The sequence below is a fragment of the Vanellus vanellus genome (genome assembly GCF_965231255.1).
Source record: "Vanellus vanellus genome assembly, chromosome: 6".
In the NCBI taxonomy this organism is placed as follows: domain Eukaryota; kingdom Metazoa; phylum Chordata; class Aves; order Charadriiformes; family Charadriidae; genus Vanellus; species Vanellus vanellus.
Genome location: NC_138911.1, coordinates 68,157,993 through 68,179,408, shown reverse-complemented (window position 1 = coordinate 68,179,408; position 21,416 = coordinate 68,157,993). Strand labels below are relative to the sequence as shown.

Sequence of the window (21,416 nt, the reverse complement as noted above, 5' to 3'; positions counted from 1 at the left end):
GATGCAATAGCCAATTCTCCAACTCCTGTTTTATGGAGGAACGCTGCCAGACTTCCCTCTGCTTTGTCTGGCTGCTCTAAGTCAGAGAAAGGTTGTACGAGACTCTGCCAAAAAGGGCTCTGTCTTCAACGCAGCTCTTGTAACGTGCTGCCCTCCCAGCAGGATTCCTGTATAGCCGGTGCGTGGTGCCTGAGGCAGCCGCACCTTTCGGGGACTGTCCCTGGCACCTTTGGAGCCAGCTGGTTTGCAGGATTTGCTCAGGTGGTCAATGGATTCTTTTCCGCTTTGGCTCTGAATGAATGCCGTTGAGATCAGCCATGCCTAAAGGTGTTTGTTGATTGACGTGTGGAATGATTAGCTTGCTTCAGGCCAGTTCTTAGCCGGTAAGCGCTTGCAAGGCGTGTTGTTGCAGCTGGCGTATATTTTTGTTAGTTTTCTTGGTTTAGAGCCGTAGCGCAATGGTTTCTTCTCGTGTATGTGCTCTCCTTTGGGCTGATTATTATATATAGCATACAAAATTTATTTATCTTCTGCTGCTGAAAACTGTCCCAGCTAGAGTGTCTCTCCCTTTTTAGCATGAATTCTTACTTTAACGCTTTTTTCTTACTTTCTGAACCATCTCTGCAGGTTGAAAGGGGAAGAAGAACAAATGAAGAAGTTGAAAGCTGTAGTGGAAGAAAAAGAGAGAGAAATTGCAAGCCAAGTAAAACAGTTGCAGGTAAAGCTTCGATAGAAACCTTGTGTTTTAAGGAGTATATGTATTGTGAGCGTATATCTCTATAGGTATACATATGTTATATATTGCCTCTTTTCACTTGGCAGGATGTGCAAAAGGAAAACGAATCTTTTAAAGTCCAAATTCAAGAATTAAAGCAGGAGAATTGCAAACAGGTACAGCTTCCAATTGCAGTGTTACTGAGTGAAGTCAAAAGGGGTGATGGTAGCTTGTACGGACGGGATGGCAAACCAGTCGTCGTGTTGACCGTGCGAGTCCAGGGACAGCTTCAGGGTTGGATTGCACTAAGCCAGCTTTTCCGGCTGTTGCCTATCTGTTCCTGCTTCCCTTTATTGTGTAAATTTGCAGCCTTGTGCTCTTTCTTACGCCTGCTGTGTTCTTGTCTCGCTTTCCACCCCTGTCTTTACACGCTGTATCACAGCCGGGCTTCTTCTGGCCAAAGGAGGCTGGGCAGGGCTCCCTCGAAGGCCAAGAGGGCCGCTGCTTAGTGCTGCAGCAGGGCCTGGCGAACAAGGCAGATCGCGCCCTCTGCATCGCTCTTTGCTGCCCGTCTGCTCCTAACGAGTTTCTGATCTGTTTGTAGGCATCTCTGGCTGTCCAAAGCGAGGAGCTTCTGCAAGCGTGAGTACTGCCGGAAGTTGAACGCAATAGATAAGCGCTTCGTTTCGCTTATTGCTCGGGAAATTTAAAAGATGAAATAAATGCCAAATGTACAATATCAACGTGTGAGAAGGGGCCAGTAAAAAAAAAAAAAAAAGATAAATTCGTACTATCGAATAAAACTTTAGTGCGAGACAAATCTCTACATTTATAATCTTCAGCTGTGGTCTTCTGCAGACAGTGCTTGCAATTTGCTGTGCCCGCAATGTAAGCAAGCCCCGATTGATTTAATTTTAAATGCACGCCGGCTCAGCTGTGTGTCTGAAGAGTTAAATGTTGGTGTTTCAAGCAAAAGTGACAGGCTTTTTTTCTTGGAACTTCAGCTTAGTAGAGGGTTGTTCATATTATAAAATCGTCTGGTGGAAATCTCTTCCCAGGGAAAATCTCAGGGGTAAAAGTGTGTTATAATGTAGAGCTGAAGCACACTAAAGGACTATGTGGAAGCTAATGCCGTGCTGGCTTATACTGTGCTACACAAATTGCCGCTGTCATGCGTTTTTGGCTGGCTGGATTATTTTTCTTTTAAGTTAAATGACTTATAAATTGTGGACTGGGTGCTTGAAAAAGAATGCTCTTATCCAGCAGGCAGTGCCCATTTTGTGGTGGTGTACTAGCGTGGGCTGGCTGATTTATCCTCCTCTAACGCATTGCCTTTCCGTGGCCTTGATAAATGTGTGCAGATGCCTGTTGTAGGCAAACAACAGCTTTACAATGGGCTTTGCTCTGGCAGCCCGCGGTTCACAGAGCAGTAGGAAGCACGCGGTACTGCCAAGTCAGTGAGAGCAGCTTTTTCAAAAAGTGTGTCGCTGGAAGGGAAGGGAAGTTAGTGTATGTGAAAGGGTGTCAGAGCTTCACTTGAAATTTCTTAAATGTCTTCTGACTTGTTTGTGTTGTTTTTTTTTTTTTTGTTTTTGTTTTTTGTTTTTTTGTTTTTTTTTTTTTTTTTTTTGCTATTTCAGGGTTGCAGGGAAAGAGAAGGAAATCGCCAGTCTCCAAAACGAGCTCGCCTCTCAGAGAAATGCTTTCGAGCAACAGAGGAAAAAGAACAATGTAAGGAAATTCTTCCCCCACGCCCCCCCCCCCCCCCCCAAAAAAAAAAAAAAGAACCCACAAACCCCAAAGAACAACCAAACCCATGTACAGAGCACTCCTTGATGCCTACGGTGTTCTGCTAAGAAAATGTTTCTGACGGTTGTCTGCTGTATTGTGTCCCCTGGACACTCCTCCCCTCTTTTCTTGGGAATGGCTAAGCATACCTTAATTAACCGCTCCAGGTTTCGTCAGCTTTTTGACGAGTTGCTGATGTGATGAGAGGGAGGAGACTTGCTGGGGGGACGCAAGTTCTTTGACTTGGATGCAAGCCTTGGTAGCCCTGTTCAGAAACACCTCCTTAGCTGAGGGAAGAGGAGGGGGTTTGGGGAGAGGGGGTGGGAGGATGAAGGGGGCTGTGCTCTGACCGAGTCGTGGTCCTTGTGTGAGGACACGGGAGGGGACATTACCTTCAGGGGTCTCAGATCTGGCTCTTCCCATTCTGGAGAGTGGCTAACCCTGATCTTCTGAAAGAGGGGAAGGACAGCGAGCCTTCCTTACAGCAGCTGCTGCTGGTGCAGTATGGGTTGTTTGTGGGATTGTATTTTCTATCGCAGAGCTGTGAAGTTACCTCTTGGTAATATGTTACCTGTGCAGGGCAAGAGAACGGCAGCTTTTAAGTTACGTGGAAGAAAGTTGTTAAAATACGGGGGTTTCAGCTCACCTGTGTCTCCTTGATAGCATATAAAATCCAATGAATACCATGCAATAACCTTTATTGCTTAAAAGTAAATTCAGCTTAAGAGCTGAAATAAAGTATAGGGGGAAAGTGGCTGGGTATTTTCAGAAGACGGATGAGCTGGGAAGGTAGAACATATGTGTGCCTGTTTCCTGAGGAGCTGCAAGGTCTAAGTACCCTTCGTGGTGCCGGCAGAAATCTGGCTACTGCTAAGGGCAGACCATGCCTGTTAGGTCCCAGTTTTCCACATGGCAATTTTATCCAGTCCTTTTTTTTTTTTTTTTTTTTTTTTTATGTCCTGTGAACCAGCCCTTAGGATAGCAGGCAAATGGAAGTGGTAAAGTAAAACTAGTGTAGGTACACACTAGGATTTGGATGCCACTTTGTGTGGTGAATTAAAAACATACAGCTTCTCAAAAATAGCCCTTTGCTAAAGCAGACTGCTCTGAGGGTTGGAAAAAAAAAAATAAAATCTAAATCCCAAGCACCGTAATCTCCTCCCCGCAAAGCCCATCATCCTTCAGAGATAAGTGCTGTGAGACTGTTTTTATAAGAGCTCTCAGTCTCCTAACTGAGCTTGCGTGTTGACGTCTTGTGGAGTACACGTTTGACGACCTCGCCAAGAAAGATGCAGGAGTGCAGCACGTCACGGTGGTGTTTCCCTGCGGATCTGGGCTGTGCTCGCCACTGGTGAAATCCCAAAACCTCCCAGGAGGGCACTGGTGAGCAAACCAGTTTTCTTTGGGCACAGTGGAGAGAGCTGCGTGGGTAAATGCTGCGAACCAAAGCCCTGAGCTTCGTGTTTCTAAAAATCAGTGCTGGCGTAGTAGGTTTGGGCTGAGGCATAAGGATCTACGCGGCGCAGCTACATCTGGTTGCCAGATCAGGGGCATAAATGTGTACACCTCCATGTATACCGGGGTCCATGCTGGGTTCTGCAACGCGACATGCCTAACACTCTGTTGTGTAATCTGTGGTTTGGTGTCTGTGTTCCTCACTACTTTTGAAAACTTCCCTCTTTCTTCTTACAAATGCAGTCAAAGTGTGGGGTCGCTGTAGCGATACGCTCTGCAGTAGCATTTGGATCGGTTTTGGATTTTGGGGGCAGGTTGGGCAGAAATTGGCATTTTTTCCCCCCCCTTTTTCATTCAAACTCTGAACATCACACTTGTTTTTGCTAGTGTATGTCATCTTACCCGGCAAAATCATCTTGCAGTAACCAGCATTTAAATGCAAATGGTGGAATGTAATGCAAAATATATCTCTGAAGTAAAAGCGGAAACAGTTTGAATATTGGCTGAACTGAAATCATTCTTTCTAAAAATGATTAGGACCTTCGGGAGAAAAACTGGAAAGCAATGGAAGCATTGGCATCAACTGAAAAATTGCTGCAGGACAAAGTGAACAAGACCGCCAAGGTTGTAATGTTAACTGCTAGAAACGATGCGTTAAGCTAGAAGCAGATCTGCAGCTGGTTTTTTTAAATGAAATGGAGGCATTTAACTTTTACTGCAATTTAAATATAGTCTGTTCTGAGTGATCATTCATATACTCTCACCTCTGCTTCTTCCTGTTGTCTTTAGGTTTCTTTTTTTTTTTTTTTTTTATTTGTGGGTGTGCTGATTTTTGATTTCCGTTTGCATAATTGTTAGAGCTGTCGTGAATTGTTTTTTCCTCGTGGGGAGCTCTAGAATAAAAACTGTGCTGGTGAGCAACCTGCTTTCATCTACTGGGCTTTCACTGTGCTTGAATAAATTTATTGGACCCGTGGGGAACTAGAACTAGATTATTATTTAAAAACCTGGGAACGCCTCAGGAAAACGGTGTCACCACAGCTGTGAATTTCCTCCTTGAAAGCCGGATAGGTCCCGTCAGAGCCAATGTTCAAAATGATACGGGGCGTGAATCGCTCCGAAAGGAGCTTGCCTGTGCTATGAGCCTGATTTGGTGTTAATTGTCACTACGCAGAATTCAAAAAAAAGCATCAAAATAACTTGAAAAACACAAGTCGGGTAGCTAGAAGCAGAGGAGCTCTGGTTTGGGATCGCGTGTCTGTGTTTTGGAGATGTCTCCGCTCTCTGCTCGGCCCCGTGTTCAGAGAAGTTGTGTACCTGCTTTTGCTGTGTGCTAACGCTCGCCTGCTTTCTCTTGCAGTCGGAAGACTTCCATCAAACAGCCATTTGCCCCTTCTCAGTGGTTCCTAAATTGCTGAAAACTAACACACTTAGCACAGCTTCACAACCTAATGTCTCCTGTCCGTTTCTCTGAATCTCAACCTACTAATGCCACCGATCTCTCGCAGCAGAGGAACTCAGAGCAGCGAGGCGCAGTAACACTGATGTCAGAGGAAAAAACCCAAATATTAGTGAAGGATTTTGGCTGAAAGCTGCCTTCTGCGCAGGGTTTCAGGCTTTCTGCATTTACACTTCTTATATGGGAGCCTGAGCATCGTATGGCTAAATTTAAACCAATCTGCCACGAGCACAGCGGGCAAATGTCCTGTGGCTGGTCTGCTTGTAACGTCAAATAAAGGGAACGATGGATCTGTGGTGCCCTTGGCTCTCTGCATTTATATTTGCAGGGCAATGACAAAGAAAACCTGGCGATTGTCACACAGCTCTAATAATTATTTCCCGTTGCATCCAAGCTTGGGGAAGGGGATGTAAGGGTCTCCCTCTTGAGTCCTTCAAAGTAATACTTAGCAGATACAGTCTTGCTTTCTTGGCCTGGTTCAAATGTGCATTAACACAAAGTTTCCTTTTGACTGTAATTATCTTTTTTTGATGTGGTATGTTAATTTATGGTGATTTTTTTTCCCCACCTAAAATTATGGATTTGTTTAAAAAAAACCTGTCGATTGACTGAATTTCTTGGGTTTGAGATCGCTCCACTTGAGTGGCAGGGTTGGCGTGATCCGTGGATGCGGTTACTCAGCACAGTGTAGTTTGTGTTGTGAACAAGGGAATGATGGTGTAATTTCTGTACAAACAGGCTAGGCTGGAGGAGAACTTAATGAAAATAAAAGCTTAAAAGCACGAACAAATGTGAAGGCCAAATTCTAAAGCAATTCAGTGTCAATTTTTGAAGCAATTTACTGGCAATTTTAGAGACTACATAGCCTTGCTCACTTAAAAAAAAATTACTTTCTGGGTTAAATAAGTTACTCTAGGCGTAGAAGAGGCTATTGCCAGGTCTGTGGAGCGTGTTGCCCAATTTCACGTGAGTCCTTCTCTTGGTTTAGGAGAAGCAGCAGCATTTGGAAGCGGCCGAGGTGGAGACGCGCGAACTACTCCAGAAACTGTTTCCTAAAGTCTCTCTTCCTTCTAACGTGGTAAGAGAAGTGGCTCTTCCTACTCTGTGGCTGGGGAACGGGGAGCTCTGGTCCCGCTGCACTGGGCAGTCGGGAGTATTTCCCCGCTGTCCCCTCTGCCCCAAGATTTTTGCAGTGGGACGTGAGCGTCGTACCTGTGCTTGCCAGCAGCAAAGAGGCAAAGCTGCAGATGGTTACTTCAGGAAAAGTCTTAAAACAAAAAAGAAATCATCGTTATCTTGTTGTTTTTCCTTTTACCGCCCCAGCATCTGTTTCATCTGCCTGTGTTATCTTGTGCCTAACCGAGATAGTAACTTTTCGGGGGCGGATAAGGTCTGTTGCGTGTTTGCTCGCCGTCTGGCGTGATGGGGATCCATCTTCCCCGGCTGCTGTGCAGATAAGGGCTGGCCGCCCTTTCCAGAGAGGCTGCGCCGCCTCGCTGCCAGTTAACACGATTCAGGAGGGTTTGTTTTGTTCCCAAAGTTCCTTTTCAAAACCACCAATTTCCAATTTTATATTCTCGGTGGCTTTCAGTTGTTTGTGAGGGAAGTGCGCTGGGTTCGTCGTGTGGTTTAGATTATGTGAACGATGCGCAGTGAGGCTGGAAAAGCAGGGTCTGCGTTTGATCGGTAACATCTAGAGATTTTGAATAGTCGTACTGAAAAGTATTCTCAAATGTACTAAAGTTAGTCTCCTGATGACCTAGAAATGGTCTTTAAAAAAGACCGTTTCTGTAAGGTTTGAGTCTTCCTAGCGAGATCCTTGGAATTACATGGCAAGTGTCTGCTTTCAACTGCTCAGGGATTTTTGGAAAAGATTGCCTTAAGTCTTCAAATACTTCTTGTAGAGCCCTGACGCTTGCGGGGAGACCTCTGTCACCCAGTTGTATTTCGGCCCTTCTAAGCTGCTGTGACCTGTGTGTCTCTCGTGACCTCGTCCTCCCGGATTGCTGCCCGCCGCCTGCCAGCTCGGCTGGGCTGCCTGCGGTACTAACTGAGCGACTGCTGTCAGGCTGTGCCTTAGTCCGAGAAATTTGGGGACTGAAACACTGTCTTGTAAGCCTGCAGTTGGGAGGCAAATGTCTTGAAGATAGATTTATTGAGGTTATTCTTAGCTTTAACCGAATGCGTTTCCCAACAGAGCCATAGCGAATGGATATGTGGGTTTGAAAAGATGGCTAAAGAATACTTGAGAGAGGCCGCAGGATCTGAAGACATCAAGGTAGGCACAAACGGTGGATATCTTCCTTGTGTGTGGCATAGCGTATTTCTCTGGTATCAATCTTGCAAATTGTGCTCTGGTTTGTGAAGTTCGAATTGGCAAACAGGTGACAAGAAAGCTGTTTTATAGACATTTGCGTCTTGTAAATCAGAAATGTATTTGCGTCTTTGAAAAGCACCTTGCGGAGTTGTGAAAACATTCATGAAATTCAAAAATCCCTTCTCCCTTTTTCAAGTAATTGTTTTTTTCAGGCGGCTCGGATTCACTGCAGTAACTCACAAAAAGTTTGTGATCGAGCATTGAGAGTTGTAGGCGAACGTTGCGCTGGCTCTTGCCTTTGCGTGGGTTGGAAAGACAGACATGTCAATGTGAACGATACCCGCCTGCTTGTTGAAATAAGATAAATAATAGAACTCAAATCCCTCAACTGAGACGTGACTCTCCTGGTCCCTTCTCTCCTCTGCCAGGCTATGGAGCAGAAGTTGAAGGAGGCCGAGGAAATGCACGTGCTGCTGCAACTGGAGTGTGAGAAATACAAATCGGTTCTGGCGGAGACGGTAAGCAGGATGCCCGGCCGCCGGTGCCTTGTGATGTTGCGAGCTGCCTTTTTTTCTGCTGTAAGCTTTCAAACCTCGCTCTCTTCTTAGGAGGGGATTTTACAAAGGCTACAGAGGAGTGTGGAAGAGGAAGAAAGCAAATGGAAGATAAAAGTTGAAGAATCACAGAAGGAACTTAAACAGGTATTTCTGAAGAGCCGCTTTTTGCGGTAGCCAGGCGATTTCTGCTTGAAGTCGCAGAGGGTGTTTGAGCGTTGTGAAGGCAGGCGTAGAACAGCCCTGGCCGCCTGGTTTGATGTGTGTGTGACCAGGGGATAAAAAAGGTGAAGTCTGCAACCAGTATAGCAGGAATAATTCCTCCATATAACAATAGGATTTTTGGTGCTCTGATACTCAGTTTTATGCTAAGAGTGACCTTTTTTCTTTTGAGGAACATATTTCCATTTAAAAACCTAAAAAGCGGAGGAATTGGTGTCTTTAGATTTGGCTATTCCTTTAGAGCAGCAAGAACAAATGAACAGCACAGGTATAGGGTCTTTGATCATTATGACAAGGCTGTGTCACAGTCCTTTGCAGGTGATGCAGGAGGCAGCCAAAGAGCATGTAGTAATGCTAATGCTGACAGGATAGGAAGCCAAAGATTCAGGAATGTACAGGTGTCCCATTAGTGTGCCCAGGAGTAGATATTTTTCCAATCCTGGCAACTCGGACTGTGTTTCTGTTGAGCACCTGTTTCTTTCAAAGTCCACTTGTGAACAGATACAGACTCTTAGTGCTAAAATTTAAGTATTGTATGATCATAACAATTTTTTGGGAGCTGTTAAAATAGTGCTTAATCCATTGCGGTCAACTAATTATATTTGAAATTGCCTGCGAAGCTTTCCTTTTTAGGAAGGCTCTGCTGCTAGCAGAAGTGGTAAGAAAAAAGCCTTTTATGTTTCTTTCCTAATCTAGAATTAAAGTAGGTCAAACAGCTTTTTCGGAAGAAATTATTTCTAAAGTACTTCTGCTTAGTAAATTTGAGTGCCAGAGTATGAGCCTGGAGCAAACAGATAGATGCTTTATAAACATCTTGTTTGAGGGACTTACAAAAGGCCGTCAGACCTTGAACTATAGATGTGCTACCATCTGCTGCGCTTACGCAGCCTCTAATACGGCTGAATATGCTGGGCATGGCTACGTACAGTACATGGATGGAGGCAGTCTTCCCTGTCTAGGAAGGGTATTTTCCTTACTGTGGTTAACGGACAACTGGCTTAGTCCTTATATTCCTAATCTTTCAGGCACCTAGGCTCTAAATATGTCAAAGAACTTCTTACATTGGGAGAAGGTAGGAAAGGTGTTCTAGTGGAGACTCAGTATATTGAGTTGTCTGAGCGAGCATCTTTATTTTAGTCAGTCACTGTGATTTCATCCTTAATATTTTTAAATCGTAGAAGCAAGCTTGTGTGTCTATGGGGAGTTTGTCTTAGACCAACCGAACTAAATGATATATTTATCTATCTTGAAAACCGCAGATGCGTTCTTCAGTCGTTTCTCTGGAGCATGAAGTAGAGAGGTTAAAGGAAGAAATCAAAGAAGTTGAAACTGTACGTGCGGGTGTTTTTTTTTTCTTTCCCCTCTTTAAAGCTTTATTCTGTTACTTAAAACATGATTTAGGCTCACGCTGTAAAACTGAACTTCCTAGGACTACTTCCCTCCAAGCAGCGCAGCCTGTGCTGCAGTTTAAACCGAATCTTTTGCCCCGTGTTTTTAATGAAGCAGAGAAGCTGGGTACTGGCAATTGTCTGGGTTTTCACTTCTGTACTCACCCGCTGCAGCTCTTTCCTTGTGAGACTGAGCAGTTTACTGCTTGTTGGGCTTGATTCTTTTTCTTTTTATCTTTTTGAAGTGTAACAGTTTAAATCTGTGTCGTGCAATCACTGGATTTGAAGTGCTCTCTACATGTCATGGAGTATTTGATAGAAATTTATAGCTAATGATAAATCAAGAAAATGATACTGCAAGAAAACGCTGAACACATCTGTTTTAACTCTGTTTTTCTGTTTCTAGCTTAAGAAAGAGAGAGAACACTTGGAAAGTGAACTAGAAAAGGCAGAAATAGAGCGATCTACTTATGTTTCAGAAGTCAGAGAGGTAAACATAATTGAGCAAACTGTTCTTTTGCTTTTGTTTGGTTACCAGTTGGCTGGCAAACTAATTTAATGCTTAGCCCCTGTGGCTGAGGAGTTTATATGCTTGTGACCTTAGGGTAGAGCGACACACTAATAACTGAGCAGAAGAAAAGTGGGCATCGTAAGGAGACAAATCCTAAAACTCTAAACTTCATTTCAGCTCAAAGATCTGTTGACTGAATTGCAGAAAAAACTTGATGATTCATATTCTGAAGCAGTAAGACAGAATGAAGAGTTAAATTTGGTAAGAAGCTTGTTCTCCGCTGGGCACACGCTAGGTTCCCAGCATACTTATGAAGCGGAGACTTATTTCAAATCCTGTCTGTTCTGCTAACCTCTTCAGCTTGATATTTTTGTCCATTGCAATCATTTATGTAGTCTGACTTTTACAATTTGTCTCTTTCTCTGCTCCTAACAATAGCATGTCTGGTTCTTAAGACTTTTCCCAAAGTCTGCGAGACTTTCATTCCTGAAACTTCTTGAGAATCAATGTACAGTGTAGACATACGCAACAGCAAATACAATGTCTTTGGAGCAACTAAAGTTCTTCTCTCATTGGTTTAACTTGAGGATTATTCTCTGGTGATTTTTTACCAAAGCTTTTGAGGATGCAGCTGTGGTATCTGTGCTTTGACTGTGCAGAGCCTTTTCCATCTTCTTCTGTATGGACAGAAATTGGCCAAAACCAGTGTTAGATTAATTCCGAGTATCCAGCTGTTCAGCAGCTGGCATCCCGATGTGGCTGAATAGCTGTGCTGGCTTGGGGCGTGCACTGTGTTACAGCGTTTTTGGCTAGAAATGCTCTCCAGCCAGTAATGCTCCTATACTGGGTTTTCTCAAGAAGGGGTTGGATTAACCGAGGTCAGACCTAAAGACCCAAAGATGCATGGTTTTCCAGTTTGAGCCCTTTCACTTCTCACTTGTTTCAGTGATGTGTTTTGTTTTTATTAAGGCTGCAGGAGCAGTTAGATGCTTCCTCCGCTTGTGTTTGAGCGGTGCTTTCTTGCTTTTATGCCAGAATCGGGGAAGGTTGTCTCTGTCACCGTGTCTTTGTTGGCGTTTAGAGTAGTTGATGGGACAACCTGTCACTGCAGGCTCTGAGCTGCTGATCTCACCAGGGTACTGCCACTAATGTAACTGGGTTAAAATAGTTGATTTAAAAAAAAAAACAAAACCAAACCCACAATAACAGTCTGCTTAAGTTAATAGTATGCTTGGCAAGCCTAATATCGCATTGATTAGCATCTTGCCTCAGCAACCAAAGCCTCTCGTTTTGAAAGCAAGGAAAGTGGGAATTGAATGCATATCTTCGAGTTAATCAGTAAACGCCAACCTCTTGAATATAAGAGGCAACAATCTATTATGTCTGTAACAACAAAAGCTTAAAAAGCTGAGCTCCCTGCTAGGGGAGCTTGACTCTGCAATCTGATGATGCTGTGCCGGTAGGAGCGTGAGGAGGTGGTAAACAACTACCTTCACGCAAATGGCTCGGGAATGCTGTCCGGTGTACGTGAGTGTGTTTTACAGGAGGGTGAGGAGTAGAAACAATGGGATTTCAAAATGCATTTCCCACTGATTTACAAGGTGAGCAAGGAGAGAAGCTGAAACCTCAGAGGAGCTCGACAGCACTCCCCCAAAATGTAGAAAACCAGCATCCACCAGTCCAGGTGCTCCAAAGGGGGGAACCTTGCAAGGGTGAGACAACTGTAATGCGTAGGTTTGGAATCAGTGAGAATTCAGGGCTCTGACTAGCCTATTGTTCACTACTTTAATCCCCTGCTGGCTCCCAAGAAGATTGACAGCAGGAATAGTGAACATTAGCACAGTGCACTTCAGAGGCACAAATCCAACAAAATTGGCACTCGAGCTTCTTGTTAGCACTTCTCTTTAAGGCTCAAGCCTTAAGTGCTGTGGCTGGTTCTGTATGCTGTGTTGAAGAGCAATCAAAATATTCTTTAAAAAATGTTTGTATCCTTTGGAAGGCTGTAGTTTAAGGGCAGGCAGTACAAAGTATTCATCCCTCTTGACTGAAATAGTTTGACTTTTTTTGGATTGAATCTAAACACAATCGACAACTTAATATACCCTTGTCAGTGATTCATGCCTCGATGTGACATTAACAGACTGGTTAAGTCAACATAGTTGTAGTAAGTGGTGCTTTATTAAGATGACAAGTAGAGCTTTTTAGTTTATTCAGCAGTAAAGTGACTGTTTAGCCTGAATTAGGAAGATGACAATCTACGCTTTCGCATATTTGCCGTGAATTAAGTTGAAGTCCGGGCTGACTGGCGATAAGAGTGGTGGAGAGGCTTACGTACTTTCAGTATTGCTAATATTCCCACTGGCAATATAGTTTAAAAGTCGAAACCACTGGTAATCAAGCTGATGCCGACCATGTCTTTTCTTCTGTGGTTTCCATTCTTTACATTTATCTTTACAGATGGAGTCTCTCTTCCTTGACTGTCCTTGTAAACCTCATCATATATGTTGACTAATCCAATGTGTGCAATAATTGTTAGTACTCTTACTCCCGTTGCAGTTGCTGTGCGCTGGGTTAATCCGTGGGACAGACAGATGTAATCTGTATGTGTGTGAGGGAATCTGATTTTCTTTGTTACTATTTTGCAGCTGAAAACGCAGCTAAACGAAACACTATCAAAACTTAAAGTTGATCAAAACGAGAGACAGAAGGTAGCTGGTGACTTGCCCAAGGTAAGAAGAGACTTCTTATCAGTTGCAGATCTAAATGTCATCGAAACCCTCAAGATCTGTAATTTTTGCACTGCTGGAAAACATGGTGATTTGAGCGGCTTGAGCAGACTGCCTGCCCGGTGGGGTGTCTCACTCCACTTGCTGGTTCCCCAGGTGACTGGGACTGTGGGTGTAAGAGCTTATGCAAAATACCTGCGTGTCTGTGAAAATAAAAATGCAACAAACAGCTCTGTTTAATAAGCCTTTTCGACAGGGTCTCTTGTCCATGATAATTTTATGCCAGTGGGAACAAGTGGGGATTTGAGGCTGACAAATAACTTCTTTAAATAAAGAAACTCAGCCTAACAAAAAGCCCACCCCACAGCCCTACGCTTACCCCGCAGCCCGGATCTTTTAAATCTGGTCTCAAATGGTAGTGGTTACAAGTTGCTTTACAAGCCATCTGCCCATTCGCACGTGGTTACAAATTGCCTATAACCCAGGAGACTGCAAATCTTTATAAAGTTAGCTCTACGCAAGCTTGATGAGACAAGCAGGTGGCTTACCTCTACTCTTCCGCAGTGGCCGCGCTTGCGAGATGGATTGGAGTGGGAAATCTTTAAGCGTGAGAGGTCTCGGTGCTGTCTGTCACCCCAGAAATGAACCTCTCGCGGGAGGATTGATAAATGGAGACAAGAATAGCCTGCAGAGTGGCTGAGCTCTGGCTCCAGACTATCTAACGCCGCGTTCCTTCTGCGGGAGAGGCAGAGCGAGGAAATTGGACTGCATTCTGGCAGGGCTGGAGTGGGGAGAGCTGTTGGTGGGGCAGGTCTTGTCCTGGAACCAGGGGCAGATGATCACAAAAGCATTTCTAGGAAGTGAGAAGACAAAGGAGACCTGCTGCAATAAGGGGTTTAAAACATTTTGCTCAGGACAATTGTTTTGGATGTTCACATATGAAGTGAGCTGTGCTGATGTCTCTGGTTCATGGTACGTTCTATATAAAGGCAGATCTCTGATTAGGCTTTTGGTGACCTGCCTGCGCTGTTACTCTCGCATAGAAAATTTGCTGCACAAATTTTACCTAATAACTTGACATGAGACTACTAAAGCTTCCCTGTAGAATTGCTTTCAAATGCAGGCAGGCTGACATGCAACATCCTGATTGTAAGGAGACATGTCAATCTTGGCAGATGTGTTGGTCCCCTGAGCAAATCTGGCATAAAACAGATTTCCTCTCGAACAATGATTTCCTCTGTCTCTAGTGCTCCTGGAAAGATCAGGATTTGTTTCTTACTCAGCCTTTGCTAATTGTTGTGCCTCCTGTGTTTTGTTTGGTGTGTTTTTTTTGTGGTTTTTTTTTTTTTTGTGTGGTTTTTTTTTTCCTTCCCTACAGGCCCAGGAGTCTTTGGCATCTCTTGAGAGAGAAATTGGAAAAGTTGTCGGGGATGCCAATGTTATTGAAAACAGCGACGTTTGCACAGAGTCGGTGAGTGTTTCTTTTGAGCCTATGCGCAGGGGAAACGCAAATTCCATGCCAAGTATGAACTTTGGGAAGTGAGGTCCAGCAAAGGAACAGGACATATGCTACTGATGGTGAATTAAGGCTTGGTGAAACTTTCCTGTCCTACAACTTGTCAGGGTGGTGTCCTGGAGCTGAACCCCAAGGATGCATTGGGAGTTCTGCTGTCTCATCTGGATGGTGACCTTTTTCCCGTGGCTCAAATTTGCAAGGAGGAAGGGGAGATGCTCTGGATGTGAGATCTGGGCTTCCCAATGGGTTGTTGGTTTGGTTTGGCCAAAAGTGGGAAGATCCCCAGACTTGTTCCTTCAAGAAGGGAAGCTGAAAGTAAATCTGCTGATAACTAAATGAGCTTAAAATACCAACTATTGGGTTGGCACTTGCCGATATCTGTAAGGCCAAAGAAAAGAGGCAGTCTTGCATGCCCTGTAACACCGAGGCGGAGAACATCTCTTGCCAGAACGTTGACCCTTCTGGTCCTCTGCAGCTGGGGGCAAGCGCCTGTCCTTAGCCACTGGTAGGTGCCAGAATTCAACTTCAGCTGGTCCTGGCTTCTGGGAATTTGTGTTGACCTTGATGTGGTCCAGCAGGAAAACCTTGCTAGCCTGAGCTTTGGTAAGCAACAGACTTGAGCACTGCCTTGTGCTGTGGGTGGGCAACTCCACACTGGTGGTGGCGTTCTCTTCCAGTAATGGCATTGTAGTTGCAGGGTCTGAAATTGGGTGGATTCTGTCTGTTTTCACGCTTGCAGGTAACTCACCTGAGCCTGTGGGCTACTGTTTGCAGGGATGATTGCTGAACCGCTTGTGTAGTGGCTGCTCTGAGTGCTGGCCCTAAAAAGACACCACCCATACAAGTGGCTGAGTTACGGCTTCATAACTGGGCTTCCCCATCTCGGGAAACGAGAGCTTTCACACCGGCTCCAAAATAGCTTCAGAACAGCTTTCCAGAAGGCAGTTAGGAAGGGGGAATGCTAAAGCAGATGCCTTCCTAGCACATTTTGCACAGCTAAGTGGTGTCAATGGAACTCATTACCCATTTTCTTCTGATGGATAGAGTGGAAGGAAACACTGTCATTTGAGGGGGAGAGGAGCACTTGCTGGTAGGACAAATAATTTATATCGACTCCTTTTAGCTGCTGAGAATAAGTAGCTTCATCAGCTGCGAGAGGAAGCTTGGAGTCCTCTAAGGAGTACTGTAGAAAAGCCTTTGCCTTTGCAGTCATTAGCGGGAATGAAATGGCTTTTCCGGAGTGATCAGTCCTGGATGCTGATCGACCCTTGCGTCGTGGGCTCGCCGTGCCTGAGCCAGAGACGCAGCTGGGCCTGCGAGACTATGGATGTCCCAACCCTGTGAGCTGGTTTCCTGGAAGGGATGCCGAGCCCTCTCCTGGGTTGCCAGCAGGAGGCCGGCCCCTGACCGTGACCATCAGGTGCTCTGTGTCCCTGTCGGTGGCAGGCTGGAAGAGGAAGGCCCTCCTCAGACCAGTGCCAAGCTGCTTGCTCGCTGCTTTATGGCTTATCCAAGCGGTACATCAGAACAACGATGCCAGCAGCCATGGCATTTTGTGGCTGGTGACACTGGTGAGCCCTCCTGAGCCAGGTGTCACTGGATGTGCCCTGTGGTGGCCCAGCTAGGCTAGTTTGATGGAATTGCTTTAGCCTTAACTCGCATAACCCCTCTGGCTCATGCATTGCTCTGCTGCGTGGGCGCGTTGCGGAACCCTAACCAGGTTTCCTCCAGAATATCCATTGCTTTATTCTGAAGAGGCATGTGGAAAAACAGTCCTAATAAACCTGTAATTAAGCCTTCATTAGTAAAAATACGTTAATTGTCTAAACAGCGCTCTTGACAGGTAGCCATTGGCAGAGGCTGGAATTAGAACATTTTCTTTATCTTCTTCCTCAAGCTGTTTTTGCTGGTGGTTTTTTTTTTTTTTTTGGGAAAAAAAAAAAAGAAGCTGTCTCCCCAGAAGCCTAAAAACCCAGCTTAAAATAGCTCTCGGATTAAAAAAAGAAAGTCTTCCAGCCACTTCCACCTAGCAACAGTGTCTTTTTTTTTTTTTTTTTTTTTAAGAAGGACCTGAAAACACATGCTCGAAAATGAGCATATTTGTTCCTTCTGGGTACTGGAACCAACCCTCAAAATTGAGAAATGATGCTTGCGTAAACCCTCAGACACGTTCTGTGTGGTTTTCTTTAGACTCCTTTTCTTTCTATTTAAAAATAGACCATTTGGTTTTTCTAATCAGCTTCCTTGTCACTTACGGGACTAGATGCTGACTAAAGGGTGCCTTTTAGTATGCTTTAAGGAAGTCATTTATATTCGGCAGCTTGCTTAGGCAGTAAACTTATTCTGAGGCTTATGTGCAATCTAATGTGTTTCCCCCCTCCCAGATCTCAGTGTAAAACTGTGTGTGCATCATTGTGCAGTGTGTCATTGAAAACTGGAAATGCCATACATGTAAAGCATGGCCGGGGGAGAATCTGTCTGTTCAGCGCCCGTCTTGGTCACCCAGTCTGTGATGGCAAGGGGTTCCCCACTACCATCCTCTTCCTCTCTTCATCCCCATATCCCAAAGACGCGCTTTCCCCCGGGTCACGGAGAGTATGGCGCTGGGGCACAGCAACAACTGCATAAGGCAATCTTGCGCTCCCGGGATCTCCGAAGCTGCTGCATGGCTGTGTTGAGCCCAAATCCAATGGTAGCTGGTCAGGATTGGCCCCAAGAGGGCCGGAGATGTCTATAATTCACAAGTAAACACTGCCTGATATTAGTGAAACCACAAAACAGAAGGGAGAGGAAGCAAATAAGGGAGAGAAAAGCTCTTGCCAGAGATGAGCGCAGAGAGCGAATTGAAAGGCTCCTTCATTGCTTCTGCTCGTGATGGTTTCTACGCTAATGCACACACACTTTCATACCCAGCGCTGTTGGCCAGTGCTGTGATTCATTCACTTGCTGGGATGCTAATTGCATTTGCCTTTCTGCTTTCATCAATCCGTACGAGATTGCGAAGCCAAGTCTCAGCCTCGACAGACCTGATTTTCTACTTTAATAAGGGTAAAATAGGTTAAGGCTACCCTAATATAGATTCCCAATGATTTTTTTTACAGTAGAAAAATGTTTACCAGTTGCACTTAAGTAAGAGCTTTGCAATATATTGCTTTGCTCTCTTGCCTGAGCCCAAAGTAGTTTCTGTAATGGTGCAGGTGGTTGAGTATGATTTACTGCCCGCTCTGCGTTACAGCAAGTCTAGCGGCGTTTCCATCCCAATGGGAGCTGGGAAAGTGGCCCTTTCTGAACTCGCTCTAATTTCCCTGAGACTCCGGGGAGAGATTTGCAACAGCGTTATGCATCGGTCTCATTCTGTCCGTAAACCTGCTTTTAGTCGGAGCAGAGTTGGCCGATGCTGAGCGCTTGCAAACACCTCTGTGCTCCATGTTGAGAATCGGGTACTTCTGTATCGCTGACACCACGGCAGATTTGCTTATTTTTAGCCAATTGCAAGGGAAAGCTCTCCTACGGGTTATCGGCGTGTCTGTATTGTGAGCTGAATAAAGAGTAGTAATGTGTGGTTTAGATGCGGAGTTCTTTGTACGTCTCTGGAGGAGCTAATCAATAAAGGTAATAAAACAGGGATTATATCACCGTTAGCTCAGCAAGACTGACTTTGGGGAGGAGGGCAGGCAAGAGGGGAAGAGCCCGTTTCGAGTTGTGACACTTCCCTCTTCATAAACTGTTGAACTCCTTTAAAAGAAAAAAAAAAAAAAAGCCACTTGTTTTTGTTTAAAAAAGCAAGCTCAGCATTTTCATTTCAGGATGGGAAACCAGTTTTCTAGCTCTTGGTAGCTTTCTTTTTTCCTTTTCTCCCTGTTGGCCGGTGCTTAGACTGCTTTGTGGAGTCCTCATCCAAGTCTGGGTGTCGCTGGCAAGCAGGAATTTCACGAGGGCTGGGAGCAGAGGGTGAACCCGTGGGATAGCTGGCGGGCAGCAGCCCACATCCCGAGCCTCAACAGGAGCCGCTGGTGCTGCGCTGTGGGTGGGGAAAGGTGTGTATCTCCCGCCAGCTGTTCCAAATGGTTTCACAGCTGGGCCTGCCTCGTGCTCGGGCGTTGTGTACTGCTGAGGACACCGTCCCGCAGATGCTTGTACAGACCGAGTCCTTGGTGGTCCGGCAGCCTTGTTGTTACAGCTGCGGGGATCAGAAGCCATCCCTCCCGCTGGGCGCACCGTCACTCTGCTTAGCGGTCTGCGTAATAACGCACGTGCGCTCGTCTGCGCGGGGCTTTCAGCCAGGCTTGTGGGGACCTGGGGTAATAACTTCTGAGGCCGGATCGGCTGTGGTTACGAGCAAGATTCCTGGAAGCAGTGAGTAAGCGGAGTCCCAGGCACACAGGGAGGGGGGAGCTGGAGGTCGGCGACGCTCTCGCCAGCGTTCAGCGTGTGCAGGTAATTCCCGGGAACAGGAAAGAGCTTCTTGACTTTGAACCGTGTTCTCTTTAAGTGTGGCCATAACCCTCTGACTTACAAGAATTGTTCCCATCTGCGCAAGGAGTTGTAATTTTATACGGAGGATCTAATTCTAGGCTTTCTTGGTAATTAGATTGTAAATGAGTTTTTAATGATTTTTTTTTTTTTTTTTTCCCCCCTTCTTCCAGGAATTGACTGATAAAAGACTAAATGTGGCGGTGAATCTTAACCAGGATGTAGGTCATCTCAAGAAGCTGCTCGTTTCAGTAAGCCAAATGCTGTCAAAGGGACGAGAACACTACCAGCTAGTAGGTAGGTGCGGCCAGTGGCTGTCTAGTTGAACTGGGTGGCTGTCAGGAAGGACAATGGTCTGTGGTGGTGGGACCCTGTTCAGATTTGACAAGTCAGGTGTGAAAATCTGAGACTTCCTGTGTGCGAATCATCAAAAGCTTCTAGTAGGCACTGGATTTGTTCCTCTCTGGATCCATACTTCGGTTAGCTGGGACTAATTTCACGTCCCCATGTCCCTCTCTGGGCGTGTAACTCTATCCCCCCCTTCCGCTGCCTGCTGTGTCGCGCAGCAGGTTTCCCAGAGTTTTGTTCTCCCAGTGTCTGTGCCTTGTTTCCTTCGTCCCAGCTACGTGAGCAAAATGTCCACACTTCCATGCTCCGATTGCTTTGGGATGGAGGATATAAAGTAACCCCCTGGGCTTTCCCTGAGTTAACAGCAATGGTTTGCTGTGGTCACGGGGATATGAGTATCTGCAGCATCAGTCTGGCATGAACTCTTCCTCCAATTATAGACACACAAACAAGGCTTTTATTTTAATATATAGCCAGCTTGGAAACCTGGGCCTTTGTGGTTGACTGCATCATTCTGATAAACTTCTTAAATGACCCAAAGTTAGCTAACGGTTGGATAAACTTGAGACTAGATGTTCTCAGCAAGCTGATGCAGCTCGGGAGCTGGGTGTGAAGGCGGGCTGCGAACTGTTGGGTTTGGGAGGCAGCGAAGCCTTGGCACTGAATGAGCCGCTACGAGAAGTGTCAGAACTCCCCCTCATCTACTGAGGATGGGGACTTGGTTTTTTTTTCCTAATTTAGGGTGGGTTTTTTTTTTTTCTGCTCCTGCCTCTGTAATACAGCATGGGCAGCAGAGCTGGTCTCAAGGGCTGGTAACAGGCTGTTCCTGGGGGGGTGAGCCCAGTCTTGTAGGACGGGCTCGGCACACGTGGGAGGAAAGCGTTGGCTCTGCCTCGGCCTCCGCTCTGGGAGGCTGTTCTTGCTCAGCCTCCACTGCCGTGTCTCTTTCCCTGGGCTTCGTCGCGGGCCGATGCTAACGAAGCGGCTGGCGTGAGCCGCTGAAGCGCTGGCGAGGCGCGGGTTTGCTTGAAACCTTCGGAAACGGCTCGGCTGACGTGGCGTTTTGTGTTTCTCTTGCAGAATGAAGTCACGGGGGAATCGTTAATTTGAGGATAGCAGAAGGCACTGTATTATATTTTGCCAAATTAAAGCCTTATTTATGTTTTCACCCTTTCTACTTCGTCAGAAACACTGAACAGAGTTTTGTCTTTTCTAATCCTTGTTAGACTACTGATTTAAAGAAAAAACCCAACTCTGTAGACACCTCCAGAGTTTAGTTTTATAATAAAAACAAACCTGTTTGGATAATTAGACCTTTACATTCCTGGAGAGACAGTAAACACATAATCTTTTATCTTATTTTGCTCAATAAAACTTGTTCAGAAAACTCCAATGTGGTAAAGTCACCAATGGGATATAACATTTTAATACTGATGTTGTACACTGTTTTACTTAATTACATTTTTGGGATTAGCTGCCTCTGACTTCAACCTCAAGTAAACACTCCTTTTTTTTTTTTTTTTTTGGTTGCTAATGTAATCAGTTTTTGTAATGGTGTCAGCAAATAAAGGGATGCTATTATTCAAGGTGTTTGTGCTCTCTTCTTTTAACTGAATGGGAATGACTCGGGTGAGATTTCCACCTCTCCCCTCCCTGAAATGGGCGTCGGGTTGTCCTCGGTGTACTTGGTTTTTGGGTAGAGGAGGAGGCAAAAGCTTGAGAAGAGGCAAACTGGGGCGCTTGCAAACTTCGGAGCAAAAGGCACTAAGGTTTTAAGAAATCCCCAGCAAACCATCATGCGAGCTATGGTTCCATGTCGTGTGCTGTCTTTGGGGAAAAAAATCAGGGAGTACCAGGGGGAGGAGTGGTTAGAAACGTTGGCTTGTATGGCAAATCCAATTTTTGTGGCAGTGTTGGACCAGCCTGCTCGGCCACCTCGGCGCG

At 45.4% G+C, this 21,416-nt stretch overlaps 1 protein-coding gene across 4 annotated transcripts in view; it reads left to right on the top strand.

Annotated features, from left to right (window-relative positions):
* KTN1 (kinectin 1) overlaps nucleotides 1-21,052 on the top strand; it is a 78,086-nt gene extending 57,034 nt beyond the window's left edge. For 2 of the 4 annotated variants that reach the window (XM_082484803.1, XM_082484802.1), the window contains 16 exons: nucleotides 628-718; nucleotides 823-891; nucleotides 1,320-1,357; nucleotides 2,356-2,446; nucleotides 4,496-4,582; nucleotides 6,406-6,495; nucleotides 7,615-7,695; nucleotides 8,163-8,252; nucleotides 8,343-8,435; nucleotides 9,770-9,841; nucleotides 10,305-10,388; nucleotides 10,587-10,670; nucleotides 13,055-13,138; nucleotides 14,514-14,606; nucleotides 19,298-19,421; nucleotides 20,553-21,052. In XM_082484803.1, the coding sequence (XP_082340929.1) occupies nucleotides 628-718; nucleotides 823-891; nucleotides 1,320-1,357; nucleotides 2,356-2,446; nucleotides 4,496-4,582; nucleotides 6,406-6,495; nucleotides 7,615-7,695; nucleotides 8,163-8,252; nucleotides 8,343-8,435; nucleotides 9,770-9,841; nucleotides 10,305-10,388; nucleotides 10,587-10,670; nucleotides 13,055-13,138; nucleotides 14,514-14,606; nucleotides 19,298-19,421; nucleotides 20,553-20,557 (1,276 nt within the window). In that variant the 3' untranslated portion in view covers nucleotides 20,558-21,052. The remainder of the gene's footprint in view (nucleotides 1-627; nucleotides 719-822; nucleotides 892-1,319; nucleotides 1,358-2,355; nucleotides 2,447-4,495; nucleotides 4,583-6,405; nucleotides 6,496-7,614; nucleotides 7,696-8,162; nucleotides 8,253-8,342; nucleotides 8,436-9,769; nucleotides 9,842-10,304; nucleotides 10,389-10,586; nucleotides 10,671-13,054; nucleotides 13,139-14,513; nucleotides 14,607-19,297; nucleotides 19,422-20,552) is intronic. The other 2 variants (XM_082484805.1, XM_082484804.1) reach the window with 2 other exon arrangements.
* Nucleotides 21,053-21,416: the final 364 nt, after the last annotated feature.